The sequence below is a fragment of the Heterocephalus glaber genome, unplaced genomic scaffold (genome assembly GCF_053883595.1).
Source record: "Heterocephalus glaber isolate CG9 unplaced genomic scaffold, H.glaber_assembly_v1.0 deba00001687, whole genome shotgun sequence".
NCBI classification, from domain to species: domain Eukaryota; kingdom Metazoa; phylum Chordata; class Mammalia; order Rodentia; family Bathyergidae; genus Heterocephalus; species Heterocephalus glaber.
The window spans coordinates 940,162-965,191 of NW_028258412.1; the positions used below are offsets into that span (position 1 = coordinate 940,162).

Genomic DNA, 25,030 nt, shown 5'->3' on the forward strand with positions numbered 1-25,030 from the left:
ATAGCCTGTTGATGGCATAGAGGAGGAAACTGACTGAGGCAGGAAGTGCTGGGAAGCCCATGGCAGCAAGTAGCCTCCCTAGCTTCTTTGCCTGCTGCCTTCCTGTACTATGTGGCACATGTGCACTTTACTGAATCACCTTTCCCACCTCTGTGGTGGCATCTGAGGTATGCAGGGGTGTTTGAGGGTCAGGATAGCACCATGGCTAGAGACTCAGCTACAAGACTGAGCCAGCATAGACTCCTGGTCTTCCCTCCCCCATGCTGGCATCTGTCTTTTCAGGAACCCTCATAGCTCTTCCTTTGGCTTCTGACAGGTGGAGCCAGCAATGATGGCTTCTCAGCCATTAAGCTTACTGCACTGGGGAGACCCCAGTTTCTGGTAAGTGCTGGAAACTTCTATCTGCAGAGACTTTCCAAGACCTCGGGAATGCTGTGGGCATTAAATGCCAGCAGACATGGCCATAACTTTGAGGTGGTGAGCTGGGGCTACAGGGTGGGATAGGGTGTAGCTATAGCCCTGTTCTCAGCCCCAGAGGGCACATGGGACTGGGGAGCCAGGTATGTGCCGCAGATGGGGTAGCTCAGGCCTGCTTTTACAGCTGCGGCTCTCAGATGTGCTGACCAAGTGGAGACGGTTCTTTCACCAAATGGCTGCAGAGCAAGGGCAGGCTGGGCGTCCTGCCATGGATATGAAGCTAGAAGTGGCAGCGCTGCAGGTTGGGCAGCTCTTCCCCTTCCTCGGAGGGTGAGGGGTGGGAACCATGGGGCTGGGGAAGAGTCCAATCCAGGATTTGTGCTGCTGGGGTCAGCTAGGGAGGGGGAGGGAGGAAAAGGAGGACTGTCACAGGAAGGACTCCGGACGTGCTGGTAGGAGGGTTGGGGAGCCACAGGGGTAAGAAAGTCACTAGGAGGGAGTAGACTTGACCCTGTCAGATGGCACCACAGAGCAGTGAGGGGTGTGTTGAGATGTTAGTGGGCAAGGCTGAGAGACATCAGCACTGACTCTGCCTTCTTCTCAAGGAAAGTATTGTGAAGATGGGCATTGCATCCAGGGCTGAGATAGAAGACTGGTTCACACCAGAGACCCTGGGAGTGTCTGGGTAAGAACTGCCCCGGGAGAGAAGCGGTGTCATCTCCCTTGGTGTGGCCATGGTTCCAGCTAAGCCCCAGCAGCTTCTCCCAGTTCTGGTCACTTTTCTAAGAGGGTGGACCTCTAGGGTGACAGCACTGAAGGGAACACTCCCCTGAGACATACTGAGCAGGAGTTGACGGGGAGCTGGGAGTCCTGGGGCTGCAGCTGGACAGTGTGGACACAGGGCTTTCTACAGAACTGTCTGGGTCCCAGAGTGAGTGTCACCCAGCCCTCCTTGAGCCCTGTACCCTACCCTCAGGGACTAGGACTTAGGTCGCCATGCATCTTGTCTGCCTGCTGCCTGTTTCCTACCTTTAGCTCTGAGCCTGACTTGGCCTTGGCATTCCCAGTGTACACTTTGTGTTTCTATAGCCACCATTCCAATGCAGGAATGTGCATGTTTGGGTTTTAATTTTTTAAGTGGAGAACAGTACTTATGTTTTGTATTTCAAAACCAAATAGGGGTGGGGTTTGTGGTGGCTGGGTTTGGGGGTGCTTTTTGGGGGGTATGGGCTGGTTTGTTCCTGGGACCCACAAATGACCCTAGTGTCGTGGGTAAAGCTGTGTGACTGGACTGAGAAGCTGTGTGCACTTCCTCTGCTGATGCACCCTCTCCCTCAGCACTGTGGACCTGCTGGACTGGAACAGCCTCATCAACAGCAGGACCCGGCTCTCTAGGCACCTGATGGTCCCCAACATGCAGGTAATGCTCCCCTTCCTGAGGCCAGCCCAGATAACATGCAGCCAAGAAGAGAATTCACCTCACCATATGTGTCTCCTGCTGCCCATCCCGGGGACACAGTGTGACTGAGACTGCCTTCCTCTGCCCCATGGGGAAGAAGACAAATCAACAGAGTATTCAGTGGGACGAAGACCCACGAGGAGCCTTAAGATACTACCTAGAGGTCCGGGGATTTAGCTCAGTGGTTTCACCGCCTGCCTTGCAAGCACAAGGTCCCGAGTTCAATCCCCACTACCAAAAAAAAAGATACTACCTAGAGAGGATGTTTGGAGAGGTCTCTCCCAAGTCATCTAACTTTGTGCGTTAGGTCACCCCAAACCTTTGTGGCCAGAAATGGCAGCATTTTATTCCCTCTCATGGCTGTAGGACTCAGAGGGTGCATGGCCACATCAGCATGGAGGTCTGGAGGTGGATGCTGCCTCTCAACGGGGCTTCCTCCCAGCATGGTAGGCGGCCTCCAAGGACCCTCTGAGATGAGGCCCTGAGATGAGGGCCGGGCAGAAGCCATGCTGTCTTTTCCAGCTTAGCCTCAGAAGTCACATGGCTTTACTTCTGCCACATTACCAGGGCAACCAGTGTTAGAGGAGAGGATGAAACTGCTTGACCCCACCTGTGCTGGGGTTTGAGAGAGGAACAGAGACCATTGGGGTCTAGCAATGCTCCTTCCACACTTCCAGCCCCAGCCAACTGAAGGCCTAGCTCTAAGCTTTGAGCCACTGCCCTAGAGCCTTGGAAGTGGCATATTGAGTGTAGCTCTACTCCAAAGCCACTGACACATGGCCAGGAATAAAGTGGTGTTTGTATCTAGTGGGTAAATCTGTGGGGCATGTTCTCTGGCACCCCAGGAGCACCCTAGCAGGGGAGTGAAGGCCACTTGGAAGGTCCTGCTGCCTCTGGTCACCAGCCCACCACTTAACTGCCTGACTCCTTGAGGGCCACTCTTAGTTCCTTGCTGCCAGTTAGTCTATTTCCCTGGATGTCCTGTCTGCCTGTAGCCACAGATTTTCCTCTAGAGCCCTCTCCCTGTTGCCAGCTCAGCCTTTCCAGTTGATTGGGTGGTCAAGGTTCACTTCCTCTTTCTTGTTCGGGGGTGATGGGAGTCCTCCAGCTGTAGGACCCTTTGAGGACCTATGGAAGCAAATCCCCTGGGGTGCAGCTGGCTGGCACAGGTACTGAGCACCCTCCTGGTGCTGCCAGGCCCAGGTGTATGACAGCAGAATGGCTGCCATGAGTCCAGGGTGTTGTCACTGTGTCTACTGGCCTAAGGTGAAGTACTGACCTTCATATGTACAGGGGAGAAGCAGGGAGGGCCGGCCTCCCTGGCAGGCCCAGCTGGCCCTTCTGCCTCCTGTGAGGGGGAAGAGGGTAGCACTGCTGAGAGATGTGACCTGGGTCTCAGACAGGACAGCTGGAGCCGCTGCTGTCACGGTTTACTGAGGAGGAAGAGCTGCAGATGACACGGATGCTACAGAGGATGGATGTGCTGGCCAAGGTGTGAGCTACCCCATGTGGGGTCTGGGCTGGGGCTTCAAAGACCCTGGGACTTGAGCCAAGGGAAGGCATCTGTCACGCTTGAGCTATATTCTCTTGCCCCCTGCACCTTTCAGAAAGCCATGGATGTGGGTGTGTGGCTGATGATAGATGCTGAGCAGTCCTACTTCCAGCCAGCCATCAGCCACCTGACACTGGAAATGCAGCGCAAGTTCAGTGTGGAGAAGCCACTCATTTTCAACACATATCAGTGCTACCTCAAGGTACCAGCTGCATTCCTACCTGCCTCGCCCCTCTGATGTGCAGCATGACCAGCTAACCTGCAGGAGAGGTTCTCTTCTTCTGAGCCTACAGCATTTGCCTGGCCCTGCTCTGAGCAAAGGCTGGGGCCTGCAGGACAGAGGAGGAAGCAGGCATTGTCCCTGAGGAGCTGATGGGGTCCTCTGCAGCAGAGCTCATCCTGGGCTGGCCAGGAGTGCCCAGAAAAAAAGGCTGCTACCCAGCAGCCATGCTTGGGCCTGCGGGGAGCCCACAGCTGGAGTGTCTGCCTCAGAGTAGAAAGTTAGGACCTTCAGAAACCCTGTTGCCAGCCCCTGTTCTGGGCTTTGGGACCCGGACAAAACTGAGGGTGTGAGAAAGACAAAGACCCACCTGATATGCTTTAAACCCCAAATTTTGAAGGCTTCATGGATGGACATTTTTCTGCTCAGTTTTAGCCCAGGATCCTCTTAAGAGTCTGATGAAAGCTGGGGCTGGGGTTTTAGCTCAGTTGTGCCGCCGCCTGCCTCGAAAGTGTAAGGTCCTGAGTTTGATCCCCGGTACCAAAAAACAAAACAAAAAAGTATGATGAAAGCTTTGGGCTCCTGGCTAGAAAAAGACTTGCCCAGAATTTTGCATGTACAGCACTGGAGAAACCTAGAGGTGCTTTAAGGTAGCCTTCAGCCTGAGGATGCTAAGCTGCTGGGCACCTGTACAGATCCAGAGCTCATGGGACAATCCAGGCACTCAGAGGACATGGGTAGTTTGGGGAGGAGTCCAGGTAGGTGTCCCTGGCATGCACTCTGCTCCTAGCCAACTAGGGAGACCCTAGAGTACACAGTGATGCCTAGCACCTGGGCTGACCCCCACAGGGCTGTCCCCAGGCCACACGGAGGCTGCAGATGGCACCACTGTCACCCCTCACTGGGGACAGAGCTCAGAGGCCCATCCTGTCTCCCACATCTTCTGAGTGGGACCTTCTTCAGGCAGCTGCCACCTGGCCCAGTGCCCCAAGCTGACATACTCAGGAGCACCTGAGCATACAAAGTCCCTATCCTGGCCATCAGCTGGGTTTCCTATGACTTGTCCTTGGCCCCACAGGATGCCTATGACAATGTGACCCTGGATGTGGAGCTGGCTCGCCGGGAAGGCTGGTGCTTTGGGGCCAAGCTGGTGCGTGGTGCATACATGGCCCAGGAGCATGCCCGTGCCTCGGAGATTGGCTATGAGGACCCCATCAACCCCACTTATGAGGCCACCAACACCATGTACTACAGGTGAGCCAGCCCTGCTGCACCCTTGTGCTTCCTGAGGCAGGGTGGGGGGTTAAGGCCTCCACATGTGCTTAATGTTGACCCTATTCAAGGCCAGCAGCCTCCAGCAGGAGTAGACACTTGTACGTATCCTGAGGGTGTAAGTTACATTCCCTCTGCTTTTGCATCACTTTCACAAAAACATTAAGGTTTTTCTTCTTTAAATATAGAAAAGTCTACTGAATAAACCAAAATTGGCCTCAATTACCCAGCTGGCTCCTGGTGCCACCTAGATGAGAAGCCCTGGGAGATGGCTGCACCCATTTGCTTTGCTGTTCACACAGTAGCAGATTGCCAGTGGTGGTGCCTCTGCTGTTTTTGCTTGGGGATCATCTTGGGGATCTTTGTGTTACGCACAAGCAGCTCAATTCTGTGCTGCTTTTCTGAGACTGTGCTTGCTGCAAACTGAAGGGGACCCCGAATGTCTTGTTGGTGGCTCCAGCTCTCCTCCTGGCCACACCCACATGTAGAAGCCACTGTGCACATCTGTGTCCTGCCACACGTCTGCCCCATTCATACAATACATTGTGCAATCTGCCTTTTGCCCCTTGCTTTTTTTCACTTAATGCTCAATCTGGATCCTCCTGTATCAGCGTAGAGCATTGCAGTGTTGTCAGCCAGCAGGGGGCGCCCAGGTTGTGTATCTGGGTTCTGTGATCAAGTCTGGTTATTGCAACAAGGATTCATGAAATATCTTGTCCTTATTTGCTGTACACAAGTGCTATCAAAGGTTCTGTGCCTAAAGACACAGCCATTGCACACGTCCTTAGAAGTGGGACTCCTGGGTCAGAGGGAAGGTACACTGTCAGCCTGGCAGCTGTCCTTACTAAAGGACAGTGGTACTATGGACAGTCTCCCTGGTACATAGACATCCACCCTCCAGACCTTCAGGGACCCACTTCTTTTCATTTCCTTGAAGGGCCAGGAGGGCACTATGGAGTCTGTTCCCAGAGACAAGATGGCAGGTCCAGGCAACCCGCCCCCCCGCCCCCAGGCCCTGTGGAGTGACAGCACTTGATGTGGGGACAGTGTGTCCCTGCTAGTGCTCTGTGAACTGTCTGGTCTCACCTTGTCATGGTTCTGATCCTTCTTCACAAGGCACTGAACGAGCCAGGTGCTGTTCATTCCCCCTGATGCTGGGGGCACCCTTGGGAGGGGCCAGCTCACTTGATGGCTCCAGGACAGCCCTGAGGGGAAGCAGCAGTGGGCAGGGCCAGGCTCAGGTGGTGCTCTCCCCAGGTGCCTCAACTATGTTCTGGAGGAACTGAAGCACAACTCAAAGGCCAAGGTCATGGTGGCTTCTCACAATGAGGACACAGTGTGCTTCACACTACGAAGGTAGGTGCTACATGCCCTGAGCTATGGGGTTCTCTGTGACTGGGGACAGCTGGTAGTGGCCCAGGGCTCAGGGAGCACACAGTGGCCCACCAGGTGCTGCTGGGCGTTCTGAGAGGTAACCCCCATGGAAAGAGCTGGCACAGAGTCTTTAATGTGTCACAGACCCCAGGCCTTGCTGGCTTTCTTCATATGGCCCTATAGCAGCAAGAAGGCTATTTGCAGTTACTTTCATTTAAAAAATTAATACCCAATTTACTAGTCCCAAATTAAAAAAAATAAATTTTGTTAAGTGATTTAAATAGCTCATTGAAATGTTCAGGCATGGTGCTAAATCTTAGTCCTCCTCAGGAGGCCTCTTCAGTGTTTATAAAAACAGTTATAAACCACCTCATCATAAACAGTTTCTGTTAATGTTTCAACTGAATTTGGAATTTAATGTAGTCTGTTTTTTCTTTAAATGCTTGTCCCATGGAACACAACTCTGGTAGAATTCTAGTAAGTCAAATACAGAAATAAGGTGAGGTAGATTCCTAAACATCCCAGTACTTTCATCACGGTTCTGTCTCACACTGTAGATACAACAGCACCTGCTGTTGTTTCCTCCTCCTCCTGGTCCCTCCCTTCCTGGAGTTTGGGCCCTGGGCAGCAGCCTTGCTGGCCCCGACTCTCCCAACAGCCAGGCTGGGGCCCCCTCCACAGCAGTAGCCTCAGGCCCATGCTTGGACACCAGGTGGGGTTTCCTGGAGGTGCAGTGGAGGTGCAAGGCAAGGCAGGGGATAAGGGCATTTTCCAGTGCTGCTTGGACAGTGCCCCACGATTCTACAGTCACTGAGTGCCATCACTACTCTACCTGTGTTCAAGATGGTGCTTTTTCACAGCCTGAAACCGCGGGGCACCCTCTTGCACTCTGTTCGTAATCATGTGGCAGAGGCAGGGGAGGGGTCTTCAGGGGAGTGGACTTGTTTGCACATAGCCCACTGCTGCCCAAGATCTTGACACTGGAGCGAAGTGGGGAAGGAGGGGATGCTCTCCTGCCGAGTTTCTGGGTGTTCTGGGGAGCCAGGGGCAGGGCGGGGGCCACAGGCCTGCCAGCAGCCTTGGGCAGGGTATGAGGAAACCCAGGCTGACTGTGCACTGAGGCTGGAGAGCTCCAGAGTGCAGTGGCAGACACACAAAGCCTAGATTATAGGAAGCTAGAGATGAACATGTGGGAACCACCAACATAGATACTTTAAACACTGAAGGTCGGTAACACCCTACAAGGGGTGGTATGAAAACTGGAGACTGAACAGTTGGGGGTCACCACCCTGACATCTGAGCAGTGCTAAGAGAAATATATGAGTCACAGCTGTAAGTCAGAATCCTCCAATAGCCAAGTTTTAAAAAGATGAAATTAATTTTAATATTATAGGGCTGGGAATGTAGCTCAGCATGCACAAGGCCCTGGGTTCAGTGCCTGTACCCCCCAACACACACATATACAAGGTAATTTTCCATTCTTTTTTTCTACTAAGTCTCCAACGTCTACATCTAGTATATATACAGTCTGGAAAAAAAAAATACGCACTTTAGGAAAAGAAAAACTTGTATAAATACTTTAATACTAAATTTGTTGAGATACCATGAGATTAATACAAGTTATCTTTGGCCTCTTCAATTACAAGAGGTGCTCAAAGTGGTGGCCATAAGCTTCCAGATATTTATTAGTACAGGGAACTGCTGCTTGGGCAGCCTTGGTCACTGATATTGCTGCACATGCATTTTCAATTTCTTCTCTAAGGACTGGCAGTGTAGTGGGTTTTCTGTGATACATAACATACTCTAGGGTCCCCCATCATACGAGGGTAATACCATCTACTGAAAAAACATCATACTGTTCCTGAAATGTGTGTGTGTTTTTTAAGCAGACTATATATTTGACCAGACACATCTTGATTCAGACCAGCTACCTTCTAAGGACTCAGCCTGCTGGTGGCTGCATATGAGACACAGCAGCTGTACAGACAGGGCACTCAGCAAGGGGAGGACAAGGGCGGGGTTGCCAGCAAATCAGTCACCAAAGCAAAATCCCAGTGATGCATGAGGGCCCAGGAGCTTGCTTGAGCCAGGGGCAGGCCCTGCAGGGTGAGGAAGCAGGTGGAGAAGGTACAGGAGAGCCAGAGTGGAGGGAGGAAGGGAAGGGAGGAAGGGGAGGAACTGTGCTGGCCACGGGCTAAGGCCTACCCTGCAGTCTTTCCCTGGGAGCAGCAGGGCAGCCCAGGCAAGTTCTCCTGGGAAGAGACTGCGGGGGCAGGGCAAAGCCCACAGCCCTGGCCTGAGGAGAGGATGCAGTGTACGGGTCGGGTTGAGGTCTGGGGGAAGTAGGAGGTACTCAGAGGTAGGACAGGGGCGCTGCACTACTCTCGGGACAGTGTCTTAAATCCAGGCCCTCACCTGCCTGGCCTCACTTGCTTACAGGATGGAGGAGCTGGGCCTGCATCCCTCTGACCGCCAGGTGTACTTCGGACAGCTGCTGGGCATGTGTGACCAAATCAGCTTCCCACTGGGTGAGCCCAGCTTCCCTGGGTGGGGCAGGTGAGGGTCTCACTGAGGGGGCTGGGACCTAGAGTTGCATCTGCTGTGTTTGTAGGCCAGGCAGGCTTCCCCGTGTACAAGTACATGCCTTATGGCCCGGTGATGGAGGTGCTGCCCTACCTGTGCCGCCGAGCCCTGGAGAATAGCAGTGTCACGAAGGGCACCCAGCGTGAGCGGCAGCTGCTATGGCAGGAGCTGAGGCGGCGGATCCGCACTGGCAGCCTCCTTCACTACCCAGCCTAGCCATGTTCTCCCACCACAGCCACATACTTAGTCTGTGACCTCCCTGGGTTGCAGGGTAGGGAAAGGATCTGGGTGCCACCCACACCATCACAGCTGTAGTCCAACCCCAACCTCACAGAATTCACCTGTTTTACCCCCAAAACTTGAGAGCCACTGGTGGCAGGATTTCCTGCCCTTAGTCTCCCAACCCCAGTCCTGCCCTCTCCAGAATGTAGGCACACAGGCCACTAAGAACTGTCAGAAGCAAGGGGCCATCTCTGGTGCTGGCCTGAAGAATCACCTGCCACACACCCAAGCCTCATGGAGGGTGGTGGTTCAGCTGGAAAGCTGCCTGGTCAATAAATCACCATTCTGAAGATGAGCGCCCTCAACTCTACCACATGCCATCATGTGAAATCAACTGAGGGAATGGCTAGGATGGAGAAGTCTCACCTTCAGGCCAGGAGTCCAGACTGGCTGGGATGGGCGGACAACCCTTCTGCCTGGCTGCAGTGCAGACTAGGCCACCCTTGAGTCCATAGCCCAGAAACCAGTGGGCCCAAGGGCTCTGACCAGTGCAGACAATACACAGACGGGCCGGGGCTTCCTCTTTCTTCTGTCACTCCAGGTCCTTTACCCTACTCCCCACTCCCCTCCCCAGGTTCCTGCTGCCCTGAAAGGCCACTGACCAGGCCTGTGGCAGGTATTTCCTTTCATACCCCTACCCCTGTGCATGTGCCTCTCCACCCATGTTCTCCATCCCATGGAGTAGTCTGGGTATGGTCCTTGTGCCCTGGAACTTGGTGGGGAAGACCTGTGGAGACATAGCAATGATAGTACCTGGGGACCAGGGCTGGATCAGGGAGAGCTAGGGGGTGAGCAGTCCCTGTTTCAGGGAAGAGGTGGTGGGGTTGGGCAGCTCAGGAGGAAGGGAGCCTTCGATGAGGCCTCTGCCACAACATAGTGCTGCATCAGGAAAGGGCTGCTGTCTGCTGGCTCCAGCAGGGTCACAGACCTGCTGGGAAAGGGCTCTACATGAGCTCTGGTTGTGGCAGAAATCACAGACACATAAGCTATGTGTAGGTATTTTTATTTCTTTGAGTCACACAGGGCCTGGGCCTCAGAGCCCCTTCTACTTGGGGGCTGCAGCTGCCAAGGAGGGGCCAAAACAAAAGTAAGCACAAAGCCAGGGACCTATAGAGAGGTTGGGATGTGCCCACCTAGTGGGAAGGTGCTAGAACCAGTAGCCCCATTTGCACCTGACCCTGGGGCAGACAGTGCACAGGCTGGGCCCCTCTTCTTTTTATGACATTATCTCAGTGCTTGGACCAAAAAATCCAGACAGAGGTGGGTGACAGAGTCAGGGTCACCAGGCCTCTCTGCAGAAGGACAATGTCTGGTGGCAGCTGAGTCAGTGGCCAAACATCAGGAAGAGAAATTCTGTCCCGCTTTCTGGTAACAGTGGACGCGGCTGCATTTCCTAATCACACTTGGCAGAGGTGGCCAGCAGGGACCCTACCTGGTCACAGGGCTGCCTTCCCAGACTGGCAGCCTCTCTGCTGCAGCTTCCGGATGAGTTCCAGCAGGTTCATCTGTAGTGTCAGCTCCTGGGATGCAGAGGGGACACATGATGGCCAGGACACCTGGTACCTTTCTGCCCTAGCCTAGTGGGCATGGGGGGATGGGGCTGACTTCCCAGTTGGAGGCTGGCCAAAAGGGGGAGAGTCTGGGCCTCTGACCCTAGGAGGGCCAGCAGTCTCCCCAGATGATGCACTCAGATTAGCATGCAGGAGTGGAGCAGAGGGCCCTGCAGGGCCCAGCAGGCCTGGGGAAGGTGGCCTACCTTCCTGTGGGCAGTAGGATGGGCCTGCATACCTTTCCTGGAACCTCCCTTGCATCTTTGTTAATCACTGACCTTGGGCCTTCAGGGACCAGTTGACACATGAGCTGTGGGCAAGGCAGGCCCAGGTGCTGACCTGTGGGTTGGTGGTCACATAGAAGCCAGCTACCCCTGCCTTCTCGAGTGTGCTCTGCTGGTCAGCCACTTTCCGGTCCAGCTCCAGGACAATCTTCCGGTCCATCGCCTGCTGTTCCTCCCGGATCCGATGCTCCACTGCCTGCCATGGGCAGGGAATGAGGGTGGCTTCCAGGCTCAGCCCTCACCCATCTATCTCTCAGACATACCCTCTGGCCTGCCACTTCCTTGTCCATGCCCAGTGGTACTGGCTCCAGAACTATGGGTATCCTTGCCATACCCAGGCCTTTCCCTTTTCTGCATCAGCGAACTGTGCAGAGGAACTCCAAGATCCTTCCCCAAAAGGGCCAGCTGGGGGCTGCCTTGGGACCTGACACAGAGCACACCCACACACAGCTTGATTACATGTGGGTCTCCAGTTCACTGAAAGCTCCCTAGGAGCACAGACCCCTTTCTTGCTGGCCCTGTCACTCCACTGGTGTGCTTGCATGCCTGAGGCATGTGGTGGCCCCAACTCAGCACCTGCTCTGTCCACACCCCAGCCTTCAAGGAGCTATTTTGAGAATGAGGGATCACCAGTGGGCCTTTACTCTCCACCCAGCCCTCGCACACCCCAGTCCCCACTGGGAGAAGCTATGTGGTTGGACTCCAGCACCCTACTAGGCTAAAGCCCAGAGCAGTCATGGGTTCTTTTGGGGTATTTTTGGTAGCAGGGATCGAACTCAGGACCTTGTGCTTGCGAGGCAGGCGGCGGCACCACTGAGCTAAATCCCCAGTGGGTTGTTTCATTTTTTGAGACAGGGTCTCACTATGTAGTTCAGGCTGGCCTTGAACTCACTATGTAGCCTGGGCTGGCCTGGAACTTGTAGCAATCCTCCTGCCTCAGCCTCCCATGTGCTGGAATTACAGGCCTGCGCCACCACACCTGGCTAGTCACAGGTTCTTGAGCCATCTTGAGGCCCCTCGGCAGAGCCAGGTGGTACCCATAGGAGGAGCCAGGTCCAGCCATCTCACCCCCGGCCCCTACCTCCAGCTCACGCTGCTGAGCGGCCTGGAGCACAGGCAGGTTGTGGGGCCGGCAGGCCTGCTGGGCCTCCAGGTGCTTCTGCCGCAGCGCCTGCCTGAGCACTGGGAAGGGAGAGAACCAGAGAAGAGCAAAGAGCCATCAGCAACAGCAGGCACTGGGGAAAGGAGAGTAAGGAGGGGCCCAAGGCATACCTCACCCTTAAGTGCCTGCCCCTGTAGCCAGGTGTGAGCACAGGAAGAAGAAAAAAACAACCATCACAAAACAATATGCAACACTGCACAGCTGGTGCCCTAAACCTTACTGGTTTAAGCATCAAATGGCTATTTTGCCCCAGGAGGGAGGGGTTGATAGTGTGCCATAAGAAAACTCAAAATCAACACTATTCCTAGAAGACCTCACATGACAGCTCTTCTCAGAGGGTGCTTGAAGCTCCACAGCAGTTAGCCTGGCCCCCTTGATGATGGCATTTATCACATTAAATGTGTGTGAAACCAAGAGCCATGTCAAGGCAGCTCCATAAACACAAGGGCAGGAAAGACACTTCCTAGTTAACTAGTTACAGACTTCCTAGGCAGAAACAGGATGCCAGGCGAGACAAATGCAGAGAATTTCCTTATTCACTCCATTTATCAAACACTGCTACAAGTCTCAGGTCAAGTCCCAGGTTCCAGTGGATAAGCAACCAAAAGTTAAGGAGAAAGGCATGCTGGCTGCCTGCTGAGAAGGGCCTTGGTCTTAGTAAATGACCAAGGAAAAGTAAAGGAAGTCAGTCACTCCCTGCTAAATCAAGAAAAGGGAAGCCGAAAAGCCAGCAGGCCCAGCCACTGCCAGCTGTGCAGAGCCTGGCCCAAGCTTTCTGGGCCAATTAGCAAAGGGTCCAGAGTTACCAAACATTGCCCTGCTAAAAGGGCTCTGGAGAAATGGCCTATTCCAGGACTGATGCATGGAAAGCACAAGATGAGCCTGAACACCTTCCTGAACCAGAAAGCAAGTGCTGGAAGACTGATGACACATCAGAGGAAGCCTGAAAGTCACCCTGGGTGAAACACAGAAGTTTGGACTTGAAGAAGAAAGAGTTGTGTACTTCAGATTTGTGGACTATATGCCTATTCTACCTCAAAATGTCTAAAAAAGACAATTGCCTAAACACTGAGGGAAGAAGTAATACTAACTGTATGAACGTCTAGAAACTGAAAACACTTCTCAACATGTCCTATGAGACCAGCATTATCCTTATACCTGAACTAAACAAAAATATTACAAGAAAACTACACACCAATGTCTGCCATGAACATAGAGGCAAAGATTCTTAACATGATTTTAGTAAATCAAATCCAACATATATAAATAGGATAATACATCATAACTGAGATTTATCTCCAGGATGCAATTCACCCCAGGAATTCACAAGTCAATGTAACTCACCATAGTAACAGAAAAATGACATCATCTCCACAGACACAGAAAAAGAATTTTATAAAATCCAACATTCATCCCAATAGAAAAACATTAACCTTGTGGCATATGGACATCACCTGCCCTTGTGAGGGAGGGAACTTGCATTGCTAGAAGAAATTTTTGCCACAGTTACCCTGCATCTGAAGGCCTTGTTTCCTGTCCAGTTTACAGGAAACAGCGTCAAGACAAATGTTAAATGACAGCATGAGGAAGTAATCTGATAGATGCAGAGCAGGCACATTCTACAAGTAGAATGTACTGAACTCTGCGAAGTCAATGCCATTGTAAATGTTAGGAATGGTTCCACAAGCAAACACCAAAATAATCAGTTGCAGTGCATGAACCTGGCCTGGACCCCTAATTATAAAGTGACAATTTGAAACACATTAAGTAATGTGACCACAACAGTCTGGAAAAGTTCACTGTGGTTGTGTAATAGTGTTCTTGTCCCAGGGCACTGGTTCTCAATCCCTGGCCAAGGCTGACCTGCAGGGTTGTCTGGAGATGGGTTTGGTTGTCATGCCAAGAGGAGGATGCCAATGTCTTCCTGTGATGCCCAGGACAATCTCTCACCATAAACACTTATTCGGCTCCAAATGTCAACAGTGTTCGGCTGAAATTTTGGTTCCGAAGGATACTGAGGACTCCTGGTGAAGAGTCCTGCTGAAGTGCTATAGCATCATATATAAAAACTACAGCCAAATATTATTGAATGTAAGTGGACAGCATCAGGATGGTCTTTCAGCTTTTCTGAACGTTTGAATTTACAAGACAAAGTTGGGAGAAAATGGGCATAGTAGCAAAGGCCCATAATCCCAGCTACTCAGGAGGCTGAGGCAGGAAGATCAAAATTAAATTATAGTTCAGTGGTACACAAACAAAACAAAACAACAACAAAAGCTGGTAGAAAATAAAATAGCAAGGTGGAAATCTGGTGGTAGTGCAGAGGTAACTGCCTAGTACACATTACAGGAAGGGGCGCCCAACCCCTCTCTCTCAGTGGGGATACATGGGAGGGACCAAGTCCTAAAGAGAAGCCTTCAGGGCTGCAGAAAATGCTACAAGGAAAAGTGCTCAGGAATCCCCAGCTCAGCTGGTGTGGTGTCTGCGCTGCCCAGAGGGAGCTGACCCTAAAAGGTGCTATAGAGCAGCAAGTCATTCATCCATGCGGGGTATCAGTGCTCAACAGCCTCCACGAGGGTGTGCCCGTGGGCGGACTAAGCACAAAGCCCTCGGGCCGTCCTGCCCAGCAGACAGTGGGGTACAGGGAAGCCTCAGCAGGGGTATCTGGATGTCACGCTAAGGAGAGGGCAGTGCTCGACTCACTGGTTACCAAGAAAGCTCTATCGTAGACGGTGCACCCTTGATCTGGTCCATTTGAGGGTTCTCTTGCGAGGGGCGCCTAGGGAAGGGCCTGACCGCACAGAGAACAAGGGTTGAGCCCTGGGAGCAGCGTGCGCCGCCGTCCCACCGCCTCCGCGCACCTCTGTGCTCGTTCTGCAGCCGCAGGCGCTGGTTGTACAGGCTCTTCTCGGTGAGGTGCTGGATCTCCAGCAGTCCTTGCACGATCTCGAACACAGTGCCGTCGAGAAGCGCCAGCGCCAGGTCACTGAGTGTGGTGTAAGACAGGCGCTGCTGGAAAGAACTGCGGGCAAAGGCGCACGGTGAGCCCGGGCGGGACGCGGCCGCCTCCGCGCCCGCCCAGCCCTACCCGCTCCGCCCGGCCCAGCCCGAGGCCGCACACCTGGGAAGTTCTTTCACCAGGCTCTGCAGCGCCGACAGCAGCTGGTAGTGCCGCTCTTGCTGCCGGGTGCCATCCGGAGACTCCTCCAGTGCGCTGGCATAGCGCTCCATGGAGGCTTTCATCTACCAGCAGCGGGCCGCGGCGACGCGCGCCTCGCCCCCTTACGTCAGTCTTGGGCGCGGCGTGGCGCAGTCCATAACGAGACTCGCCCTGCCCTCTACGTCAGACTTGGGCGCGACGTCCTGCGCCCGGCATGCCCCGCCCCTTGCGTCGTCTAGACTGAGGCTCCCTCCGCCCCTCCGCGGAGGTGCTTAAGGAAATTGTAAGGGGGTTCTCCTTGCCCCGCCAGTAATCCTGCACCCTGGTCCTCGAAATTTTAGAGGCGAATCTCCAGCCCCTCTGCGTCCCGGTACTTTGAGAATCTCGTTCCTCTCGCAGAGTCCACGGACTGAGGCCCAGTCCCAGTCTCTGGAACACGCGCCCTTGGGAGCTGCGCACTATCTTTCTCCGCCCGCGGTCCCACAGGTCAAGGACCACTGTCCGAGGCATCTTGGCCTCGTGCTCCATCTAAGGCCAAGCAGTGGGTGGACGCGAGGTCTGTCTTCACCTCTCACCCCGGGCTGGGGTTAAGACTGATAAAGGACGCTGGAGCTATCGGACCACCACAGTGGGAGACTTCACGCTCCACCTGCAGCTCCCATGATTGATTGGTGCTGCTCACCCCAAGCCTGAATACGGACTGCGCTCCTCAGCTACTGTGCTGCCAGCTGCTGTCCTGGCCACCGAGGGTCCCACCCTTGAGGGGCTTCTAGCTGACTGGTACCAAAGTATCTTCTGCTGGGAGAAAAATGGCACTTGTAAAAGCCTTCCAGTAGGGCGAGCTGCATGGGCTGAGGATGAGAGAATGCTAGGGGGGCTGTACTTTACAGCGGCTCCTAGGGTCTTGTCCTGAGAGCACTAGAGGGCTCAGAAGGGCCTCCAGTTTTCTCCAGGATCTGTTTCCTCATCCCTGGTCATGGTTGGCACTCCGTCCTCCACTATCTCATGGAGTATGTAGGGAGGGCCAAACCCTGGGCTGGAAGTGAGGTAAGTTTGTGAGAGCCAGGCCTGTAGTGAGTAGCTTGGCTGCAGAGACGAGCTGGTGCTGGGTCTCGGGATAGGGACGGGAGGAGTGTGACCGGCAGCTGAATGAGGACACCTGACTGAGTATGTTCCACCTGGGTTCACTATTCATCTGTGTGTGGCTCTTCATTAAAAAAAAGAAAGAGAAAGGGCTTAGTAGAACGTGTGTCCTCAGAGACCACATGAAGCCTGGGATATGTACAGGCAGCCCTGTGCAATAAGGATTTGGGTGGCTGCTGGATATCACCTCTAGCTCCTCCAGGTTGTGGGTCAGCCGAGTGGCTGGGGACCATGAACTGCTGCAGGAGGGGTCCAGGCCTGGCTTTGGACACCTCTCATCTTTGCCTGGCAGCTGGTGCAGGAAGGCCATCTGCCACCACCTTATCTGACCTGCTCTAGGTCCCCCAGCCCAGCAGCATCCTTCCTTCACCTGTATCCTCATAGGCCAGCAGAAGGCATGACTCACAGCTGATTCAGGTCTTGGCTAGATGGCTGCTCTGCCCAGAACACCAGGCTGCCCCAGGGTCCCCTAACTGTGTCTGTCTCCTGAGACAGTTTCCTATCATCTACCTCCCTGGTTCTGTGAGATTCCCTGTCTTGGTCCCTCAGAACAGAGCTGGAGAGGAAGCCACTCAGTTGCTCCTCAGATGAGCTTCTCATCCACAGCATCCCCTGACTCACACTGTTCAGCCTTTTTTGCTTCCTTTTGGCTTGTGAGAAGGTTACATCCTTCCACTATGTAAATAAATTCTCTGGCTCATTTCTTTACAAGTTGGTCAAATCAGGCCTTGGCTTGGCATCTCTTCCATGTGCTTGACAAATGTAGCTTTGGTGGGGACCAGCATTAGAAGACAGGGTCTGCATGGGCCCCTGGGCATAGTCTAGATGATGTGGATGAAAGATAAGTGAGACCCTGCAGGAAAGCCAGCTGGGCCTGGAACAGAGCCCTGGAGGTAGCCGTGGACCTAGTTTTTCATGTGTTTAGTGATGAGGGGCCAGGTGGACCTCTACTGTTGTCTCAGAGGACCCCCCCCCACACAGCCACACAGATGAGTTAGAGGTAAAACAGAGGACCCCGTGAAGCTGAGAAATACCTTCCACGATTGATGCTCACTCTCTGCACCCCTTGGAAAATGAGATTTCTCCTGACTAGGAGTGGTAAACGTGAACAAAGTACTGGAGCAGGGGCAATTAATCAAATAGAAATTTTTTGAGCCCCACACTTAAGAGCCAGAAAGAGAGGAGAAAAGATTTAGATGGGCTTAGGCAAAGGCCTTGAGGCTTGGGGATTGGTCCTCTGGCTAGTGAGCTGTACACTGCGCTGAATGAGGAGTGGACGTCAGTCGGGTGCCTGATGACCAACCCCATGCTCCAAGCCAGCCTGACCATGACCACTGTGCCAAGGACATGAGCATGGACGAAGGCCTTGTAAAGACCAGGCAGGACCTGTTGCAAAGGATCAGGATCTTCATGTCCACAGTGGGACACTGGCCTCATCAGATGGGTTTCTGTTCTCTGATAAGACCCCATCAATAGGAGGAGAAGCTGTATCATCCCAGGGCCGCTACAACCCCGGCCTGGGTTTTTTCGTTCACTTATTTCTGTGATACTGGGATTGAACCCAGGATCTCCCTTATGCTAGACAAGGACTCCTACCATTAAACTGCATCCCTAGCCTCTTTTGCTGTATTATTATTTCTTATTTTGAGACACGGTCTTGCTTAGTAGGCTTGCTTGGAACTTGTGATCATCTTGCCTCCGCTTTCTGAACAGCTGGGATTACAAGTACTGTCAATATGCCCAGCTCCCAACCTAGGTTCATAATGAAAAACACACAACCAGATGATGAGTCAGTCACTGTATTAGTCTGTTCAGGCTGCCATGACAACATACCACAGACTGAACATCTTAGCAGAAATTTATTTTCCTCACACTTCTGGATACTGGAAGTCCAAGAGCAAGGTGTGCCCAGCACTGGTTTCTTCTGAGGCATTTCCTTGAATTCTAGACAGCCATCTTTTCTATGTCACAAGGTCATCCTTCTGTGTATAAGGACACCAGTTACAGGGTGGGATTAGGGCCCATCCTAATGATTTTATTTTAACTTTATTACCTCTATACAGAACCTAACTCTAGCTGGGCATGGTGGTGCACACCTGTAGTCCCAGCATTTGGGAGGCTGAGGCAGGAGGATCACTGTGAGTTCAAGGCCAACCTGAACTGCATACCAAGACCCTGTCCCACCGCACCCCCCAAGTCACATTCTGAGGTACTGGGCATTGGGACTTTAACATATGAATGGGAAGTGGAGGGCAATTCAGTCCATTAATAGTCACTGTAGGCACATTGACCAGTTTGTTCAGTTAGCATCAGACTGTTAGGGACAATTAAGATTCTCTTGGCTCCAGAGATAGCTTTTGGGAAACTTCATCTGCTGACCAGTAAGTTTCCAGAATGGAGGATGGGACACAGGCCAAGGGAAGTGACCTGCAGGTAAAGCAGAGGACAGGAGACTGTATGACCATGTGGGCCTGGCTATTACACCAGGCGTTCCCCAAAGAAGAGATTCTCTTCATCAGGCCATGTGTGGACCACACACTTGAAGGTCCTGGCCAGCCCTGGTGTTCACCATGAACAATTTGGGGTGGAGACAGGAGGACCTTGACCACCTTACCCAGGCCTGTGCTCTGCTGGGAGATCCAACACCTTCACGCCACCCCTCAGGCCTGAAACTAGGGCACCCTGGTGTAAATTCCAGCCTGAGGGGACAGAGCATGACAGAATAAAATGTCAAGGAGATGAGAGGTCCAGCTTGAGCAGTGAAGCAGAAAAATAAAGGAGGTGAATTCCTCCTTCCTCCACCTTTTGTTCTATTCGGGCCTCTACAGATATCTGGGAGGGCAATAGTTTATGGATTGAAATACTAGCATCATTTGGAAATACCTTCTGCTGTGGTGGGGAAATGGTTTGAATGTGTCCCCCAAGGGTTCATGTGTTGGGGGCATGGTCCTCAGTGTGGGGATGTGGGATGTGGGAGGGAGGACCTTGAAGAGGCGGCTATCAATGGGGGATTATTAGGTCATTGAAGGCACAAGTCTTGCAGAGTACCTCACTCATTTTCATGAGGGAGTTGATATAAAGGAGCAAGACTGGACCCTGTGTCCCTCTCCTGCCTCCTGTCTTGCCATGAACTCCTTCTTGGATGTGCTCCTGCCATGGTACACTTCACCACGATGTCCTCACAAGTGGCTGAGTAGATGGGGCTATCCAATCTTGGACTCTCAGCCTCCAAAACTGTGAACTAAATAAACCTCTTTTCTTCATTAATAGCAACTGAAAACAGATCAATACACACTAACAGACACACCCTAAAGTAGTGTTGAATCTGAGCACCCTAAGACCCAATTAGGCTGATGCACAGAATGAACCCACATAGGAACTGTGTGGGCTGACGCTCAGGGAACAGTCCCTGAACTTGCTCAAGAAAAACTGTTAGCCTTCCCTGTGGTTTAGGTATTAAATGTCCCCCAAAGTCCATGTGTTAAAGTTTTGGTTCAGTGGGAGTGGGGCCCTGTGAGAGATTCTTAGGTCATTGAGGATTTGCCCTTGAAGAAGACTGTGAGACCTTTGGCCTTTTCCTCTTTGTTTTCTGGTAATTATGGCAGCAGTTTGTTCTTCCATATACCTCCTGCCGGAGTCTCCATCAAATTCCCAAAGCAATAGCTCTACCAGTCTTGGATGGACTCTCCAAAAACTATAAGCAAACAAAAAGGAGGTGCAGCATCTGATAAGCCTGCCATGTAACATGATTTCCTGTGACAGGTGGGAAACGGGATGAAGATCTGCGGTTCATCATGGCACCATGCCACATATGACACCAATGGAGACACAGACCTCTGTCATATGTCACCATTCGTGGAAAATATAGCCAAGAGAAAGGGTGGAGACCACGTCACATTATGTCATGATGTCACATATAATATCATAGAGTGACTCAGAAGGGAACAGAGAACTAAATTGTGCCTTATGTTGCTGTGTCATATAGCATACCTTCAGAGAGCCAGCAGCAGGAAGGCAGATGAGTTACATTTTTTCACTTTGTCACATATTATAGGACAGTCCTGAGGTGACATATGATGAGCTACAATATGTCATAGGGATGACGTGGCACCTCTGTGATATTGTAACATACTGTTTTACGGTTTCAACCTTGTCCTTGGCTGCTATATGACCTGTTAGACTGACATAATAGGAATAAGGAATGTGTCCCTCCCCCTCAGCTGTTATACAAGGCATAGTGACTCAAGCATGTCAGATTTTGTGTTCTCATCCTACATGACATGTAATGTCATGCAAAAGAAAAGAGATGGGATGCAGACCTAAGAAACATTCTGCCACTGAGCAATATATTAAGACATACAGCTGAGAGGTATGCGCCCTGACTCGGGTCTATGTTAGTCCCAGTGTCATATGAGATATCTTACCACAAGCAAGATAGATGCAGTCATTACTCATGTTAGGTCATTTTTTCACATGTGATATCACGTGACAGACGCAGACAGGGTGATGCAGAACTGAGTAGCATTATGATGTCATGTAAAAAGTGATAGAAAATGAGGGCTAATGGGAATGTGAAGACAACAGTCACATTTTGTCACTGTATTATATGAAATATCAAATGTCAAGAGAGGATCGCATACACAAATTGCATTTATGTCACATATATATGGCTAATCTATTAAGAGCTGGGTTCATGAATGAGTGAATGTCATGTTAACTCTATGAACCACTGTGTTTAGTCATATATAGTGTATATAGTGTATGGTTTATTGTTCATTGATTCTCTGTCTTTCTCTCTCAAACAGTTTCTCACTATGTAGCCCAGGCTGGTCTCAAACCTGTGATCCTTACCTATTTAACAGAGGTACACTGGAGTCTATGATTAAGTGAGGATAATGCTACATCTGTGAAGCACTGCGTTTAGAAATACAGTACAAGGCTGGTTATATGTCCATTAATAGATGAATGAATAAAGAAAATGTTGTATTTACTCACACTAGAGTGCTACTCTGCCATTAAGGAGAATAAACTTTCGAGTCATTTATAAGAAAATGGATGCATCTTGAGACCATAATGTTAAGTGAAATAAATCAGACATACACACGTAAATATCGCATGGTTTCTCTCATATGAAAACCCCAAAATATAAATAGGGAGCAAAATAAAAGATAAATAATAGGAAGTAGGGAGGGGATCAAGAGACAGGGGAGAGAAGGGAAAGGGATGAAAAAAGAATTAAGATGTGTTGTGTACCTGTACCAACTCCACACAAGGAATGTAATCATTATATACTGCAAATGTGTACTAATAAAAAGTATGAGGCTGGTGTGCTGTATTCTTCTGCAATGTATATTTAGCTGTTATGTTTAACAGCATTAGGCACGTTAGTGAAGAAGTCTTACACTATCTCTGGAAATCAGTGTTTAGCAGTCTTCATCTAACAGTCTTCTCTAACACATATTTAATCTCTGTGTTTATTAGGGGTAGGATTGTGAGTGACTTAGCCTCATTTTTCTGTGAACCCTGTTTTGTACAGTGGGTGGCGCAGGTACTGCATTCTTTGGTGTTCCATGTTTAAACCCTGTGTTTAACAGAGCTGGGTATAAGTTTGCCTTAGTATAATGTTAACCTTAGGAAATACTGTGTTAAGTTTTGCATATCTCCTGTAGTGTATTTTTCAGTGATACCTGTTAGTTTATCAGATCTACTTAGGTCCTAGTGTTATTTCAGTGAAACACTGTATTTAGCTGTGTGTGGTGCGTGTAATACATACTTTTGGGATATATTTTAAATCTGTGTTTAACAGAGGTTGGTGCATGAGTAACTAAGCATATTATTATGTCTGTTAAAGACTTTGTTGAACACTGTGTAGTATTTTGTTTGTTGATACTTGTTTAAACTGTATTTACCAAAAGCAGGTGGATAAGTTACTGAAAACAGCATAATCTCTGAGAATGCTTTCCAGCATATAATATATGTAAAACATTCTTATATGACACAGTTTATTTGAGTTTTAAGTTGCGATAAAATATGGAACAAATGCTTTAACCACTTTTAGGTGTACAATTCAGCGGCATTAAGTACAGAGAATTTTGAAAGCAGCAAGTGCAAAGTGACTCATCACATACAAAGAAGCTTCTACAAGATTATCAGTGGATATCTCAGCAGGAACCCTGCAGTCCAGAAAGTACTGGGATGATAGCACTTAAAGTGCTAAAAAAGAAAAGAAACAAAAACCCTGCCAATCAAGAATCCAGCAAAATTGTTATTCAGAAATGGAGAAATTAAGACATTCCTAGGTAAACAAAAGCTGAAGGAGTTTATTGCTATTAGACCTGGCTGACAAGAAACACAAAGGGCTGGGTGGTGAATATTGCTGCCAAGTGCCATTCAACAGAAAGGCAGGCTTGTAAAAACATTATCGTGTGTCCCTGCCCACCTCATTCACTGGATATGGCACCAGTAACTTCTGGCTCTTCTTCAAAGTCAAAATGATCATGAGAGGTAAAAGTTTGAATTGATTCTGAACCTTGAGGCAGCCACAACAATGCTCCTACAGACACTCATGAAAGAAGGCTTCCAGAACTGCTTCAGAAAGTGGCAGGAACAATGGGATAAAGGTGTTTGAAGCAAGAGGGTGTGTTTTGAGGGGGATTAATGGCAATGTGTCTTTTACTATAATAAAATTTTAAAAATTCATTCACCATAGTTTTTTTTAATCATATCTCATATTTTTATGAAGTGTTTGATGCAGCTGTTAAGATCTGCACCTACTGTAGAGATCTGTGTGTTGTTTGTGGGAGCTCATACCAGCTGTGCCCACAGGTAATGTGCAGAGTGCTGGGGATGCACTGGTTATTCGGGGGTGGCTGCACCTAGTCATCATGCAAGGCTCATCAACAGGCCTCTTGGTGGAGACCCTGAGAAGTTAGCAGGATCTATGGTTAGCTGAGAGCTGAGTGTCAGCTGCTAAGTTCTCTGGCCCTTTGTGCCTGCTCCTAGCTATCCCAGACATTTCACTGTGCAGATCACCTCATTACAGGTAGGTGGAGACAGGAATGGATTTCCTGGGCAGCACTCTGCAAGGCTGAGAAAGCTGAGCACCCTTGTCTCTCTCAACTTCCCCCATGGGAGAGATCTTGGGCCAGGGGTGTCTCTCTTGGCACCAAGCTGTGCCACTCTCAGGAAGAGGTGGTGCAGGGAAAGTGAACCTGCTCTTACCTTTTCAGATTTTTTTTTCCCAGTAGGATGCTGGAACCTCTTAGCTAGCTTCTGGAGCTCCTGCAAAGTTATCATCATCCATGGGTGGCTGGAAATTTCTATTCTGTCATCTTTCATCCTAATTACTTTTAAAGTGAGTGGATTAAAATATCCAATTAAAAGAGATTCATAGAATGGATATAAATACAATCTCACCACATGCTGTCTACAAGAGATTAGTTTTAAATGCAGAGACATAAATAGTTTGAAAGTGAAAGGATAGAAAAATATATTCCATGCCATCTAACCAAAACAGAGATGTAGTCACTATACTAATTCCAGATAAAATGGACTTTAAATTTAAAAATTAAAGAGAAAAAGATATATAGAGAGATACATATTTATATCTGTATATTTAGATTTATATATATAAATGAAAGGTTTACTAGCACAAGAAGATATACAATTATAAATATTTAGGCACCTAATTACATACCATGTTATTAGCAAAAAATGACCTAAAGGAAGAACCCTCAATTCTACAATAATAGTTGGAGGCCTTCACACCCCACTTTCAATAATGGATATTTATATACAATGGAGTACTACTCTGCCATAAAGGATAAACTTGAGTTATTTGTAGGAAAATGGATGAATCTTGAGATCATAATGTTAAATGAAATAAATCAGACACAGAAGCTTAAAAATCATAAGGTTTCTCTTCTATGAGAAACCCAGAGTATAAATAAATCAGGCAGCAAAATAAAGGATAGACAATAGGAAATAGGGAAATAAAAGTTTAGAAGCAAGGCTCAAGGACAAAGGAAGGTCATACAAACTTTGGGAAACTGGTGAAGACAGGAGGGAAAGAGATGGAAGAAATAAGAACAGAACTGAACAACCACAACAAAACTAGAAACCATGTTCACATTCATGTAAAAACAAGAGCAAACAATCAAGAAAAAATAAAGCAGAACAAAAACAAAAACCAGACAAGAGGAAAAGAAAAGAAAAAAGAAGGGCCGGGGATTTAGCTCAGTGGTGCTGCCACCCACCTCAAAAGCACAAGGTCCCGAGTTTGACCCCTAGCACCAAAAAAAAAAGGAGCAGAAAAGAAAAAAGAAGAAAATAAGGGGGAAAAAAGAAAAAAAAGTCAGATTCAAAGTGTGTCTCTGCTGTCATTGGTAGACAATGTGGGCAGACAGAGTCCAGATCCAAGTTGTTTAATCCCAGCAAGCCAGCTGTTGATTTAGGTGGAGTGGTGGATAATCCCAGCAAGACTGGACCTTTAGTTCCACTAAAGTTCAGGCTGGTTTATGGCTATGAGGCTGGGACTGGATTTGTTGAGTCTGCCACACTTGATGTGCCTCCT

The 25,030-nt window shown here is 50.1% G+C and overlaps 2 protein-coding genes across 5 annotated transcripts in view; one reads left to right on the forward strand and one right to left on the reverse strand.

Annotated features, from left to right (window-relative positions):
- The window catches only part of Prodh (proline dehydrogenase 1), a 32,493-nt gene extending 9,336 nt beyond the window's left edge, over positions 1 to 23,157 (forward strand). Inside the window, exons 5-14 of one of the 3 annotated variants that reach the window (XM_004843301.4) lie at positions 317 to 381; positions 602 to 718; positions 1,023 to 1,102; positions 1,756 to 1,837; positions 3,276 to 3,368; positions 3,484 to 3,630; positions 4,727 to 4,902; positions 6,178 to 6,276; positions 8,734 to 8,822; positions 8,906 to 9,449. In XM_004843301.4, the coding sequence (XP_004843358.1) occupies positions 317 to 381; positions 602 to 718; positions 1,023 to 1,102; positions 1,756 to 1,837; positions 3,276 to 3,368; positions 3,484 to 3,630; positions 4,727 to 4,902; positions 6,178 to 6,276; positions 8,734 to 8,822; positions 8,906 to 9,093 (1,136 nt within the window). In that variant the 3' untranslated portion in view covers positions 9,094 to 9,449. Of the gene's footprint in view, positions 1 to 316; positions 382 to 601; positions 719 to 1,022; positions 1,103 to 1,755; positions 1,838 to 3,275; positions 3,369 to 3,483; positions 3,631 to 4,726; positions 4,903 to 6,177; positions 6,277 to 8,733; positions 8,851 to 8,905; positions 9,450 to 22,516 lie in introns of those variants that run through there. The other 2 variants (XM_004843302.4, XM_087198530.1) reach the window with 2 other exon arrangements.
- Positions 10,147 to 15,465, reverse strand: LOC101698332 (DiGeorge syndrome critical region gene 6 like). 2 transcript variants are annotated; one of them, XM_004843299.4, is made up of 5 exons: positions 15,277 to 15,465; positions 15,017 to 15,177; positions 12,075 to 12,175; positions 11,049 to 11,189; positions 10,147 to 10,679 (listed from the first exon to the last, which is right to left on the reverse strand). In XM_004843299.4, exons 1-5 carry the CDS (start codon positions 15,396 to 15,398, stop codon positions 10,596 to 10,598), a joined length of 609 nt encoding a protein of 202 aa, XP_004843356.1. In that variant the 5' UTR covers positions 15,399 to 15,465; the 3' UTR covers positions 10,147 to 10,595. The 2 variants fall into 2 exon arrangements, with proteins under 2 accessions (XP_004843356.1, XP_021112765.1); XM_021257106.2 differs by having other exon boundaries at positions 11,973 to 12,175.
- Positions 23,158 to 25,030: the final 1,873 nt, after the last annotated feature.

Bases quoted from the DNA above. Each gene is read 5' to 3' on its own strand.
- LOC101698332 (XM_021257106.2), bottom strand. From the start codon at position 15,398: ATGAAAGCCTCCATGGAGCGCTATGCCAGCGCACTGGAGGAGTCTCCG. The intron at 12,176-15,016 runs GTGCGCGGAGGC...CTCCCTTCCCAG, and splicing joins GCTGCAGAACGAGCACAGAG to TGCTCAGGCAGGCGCTGCGG. The intron at 11,190-11,972 runs GTGTGGTGGCGC...TGCCCATGGCAG, and splicing joins AAGAACCTGTGACTAGCCAG to GCAGTGGAGCATCGGATCCG.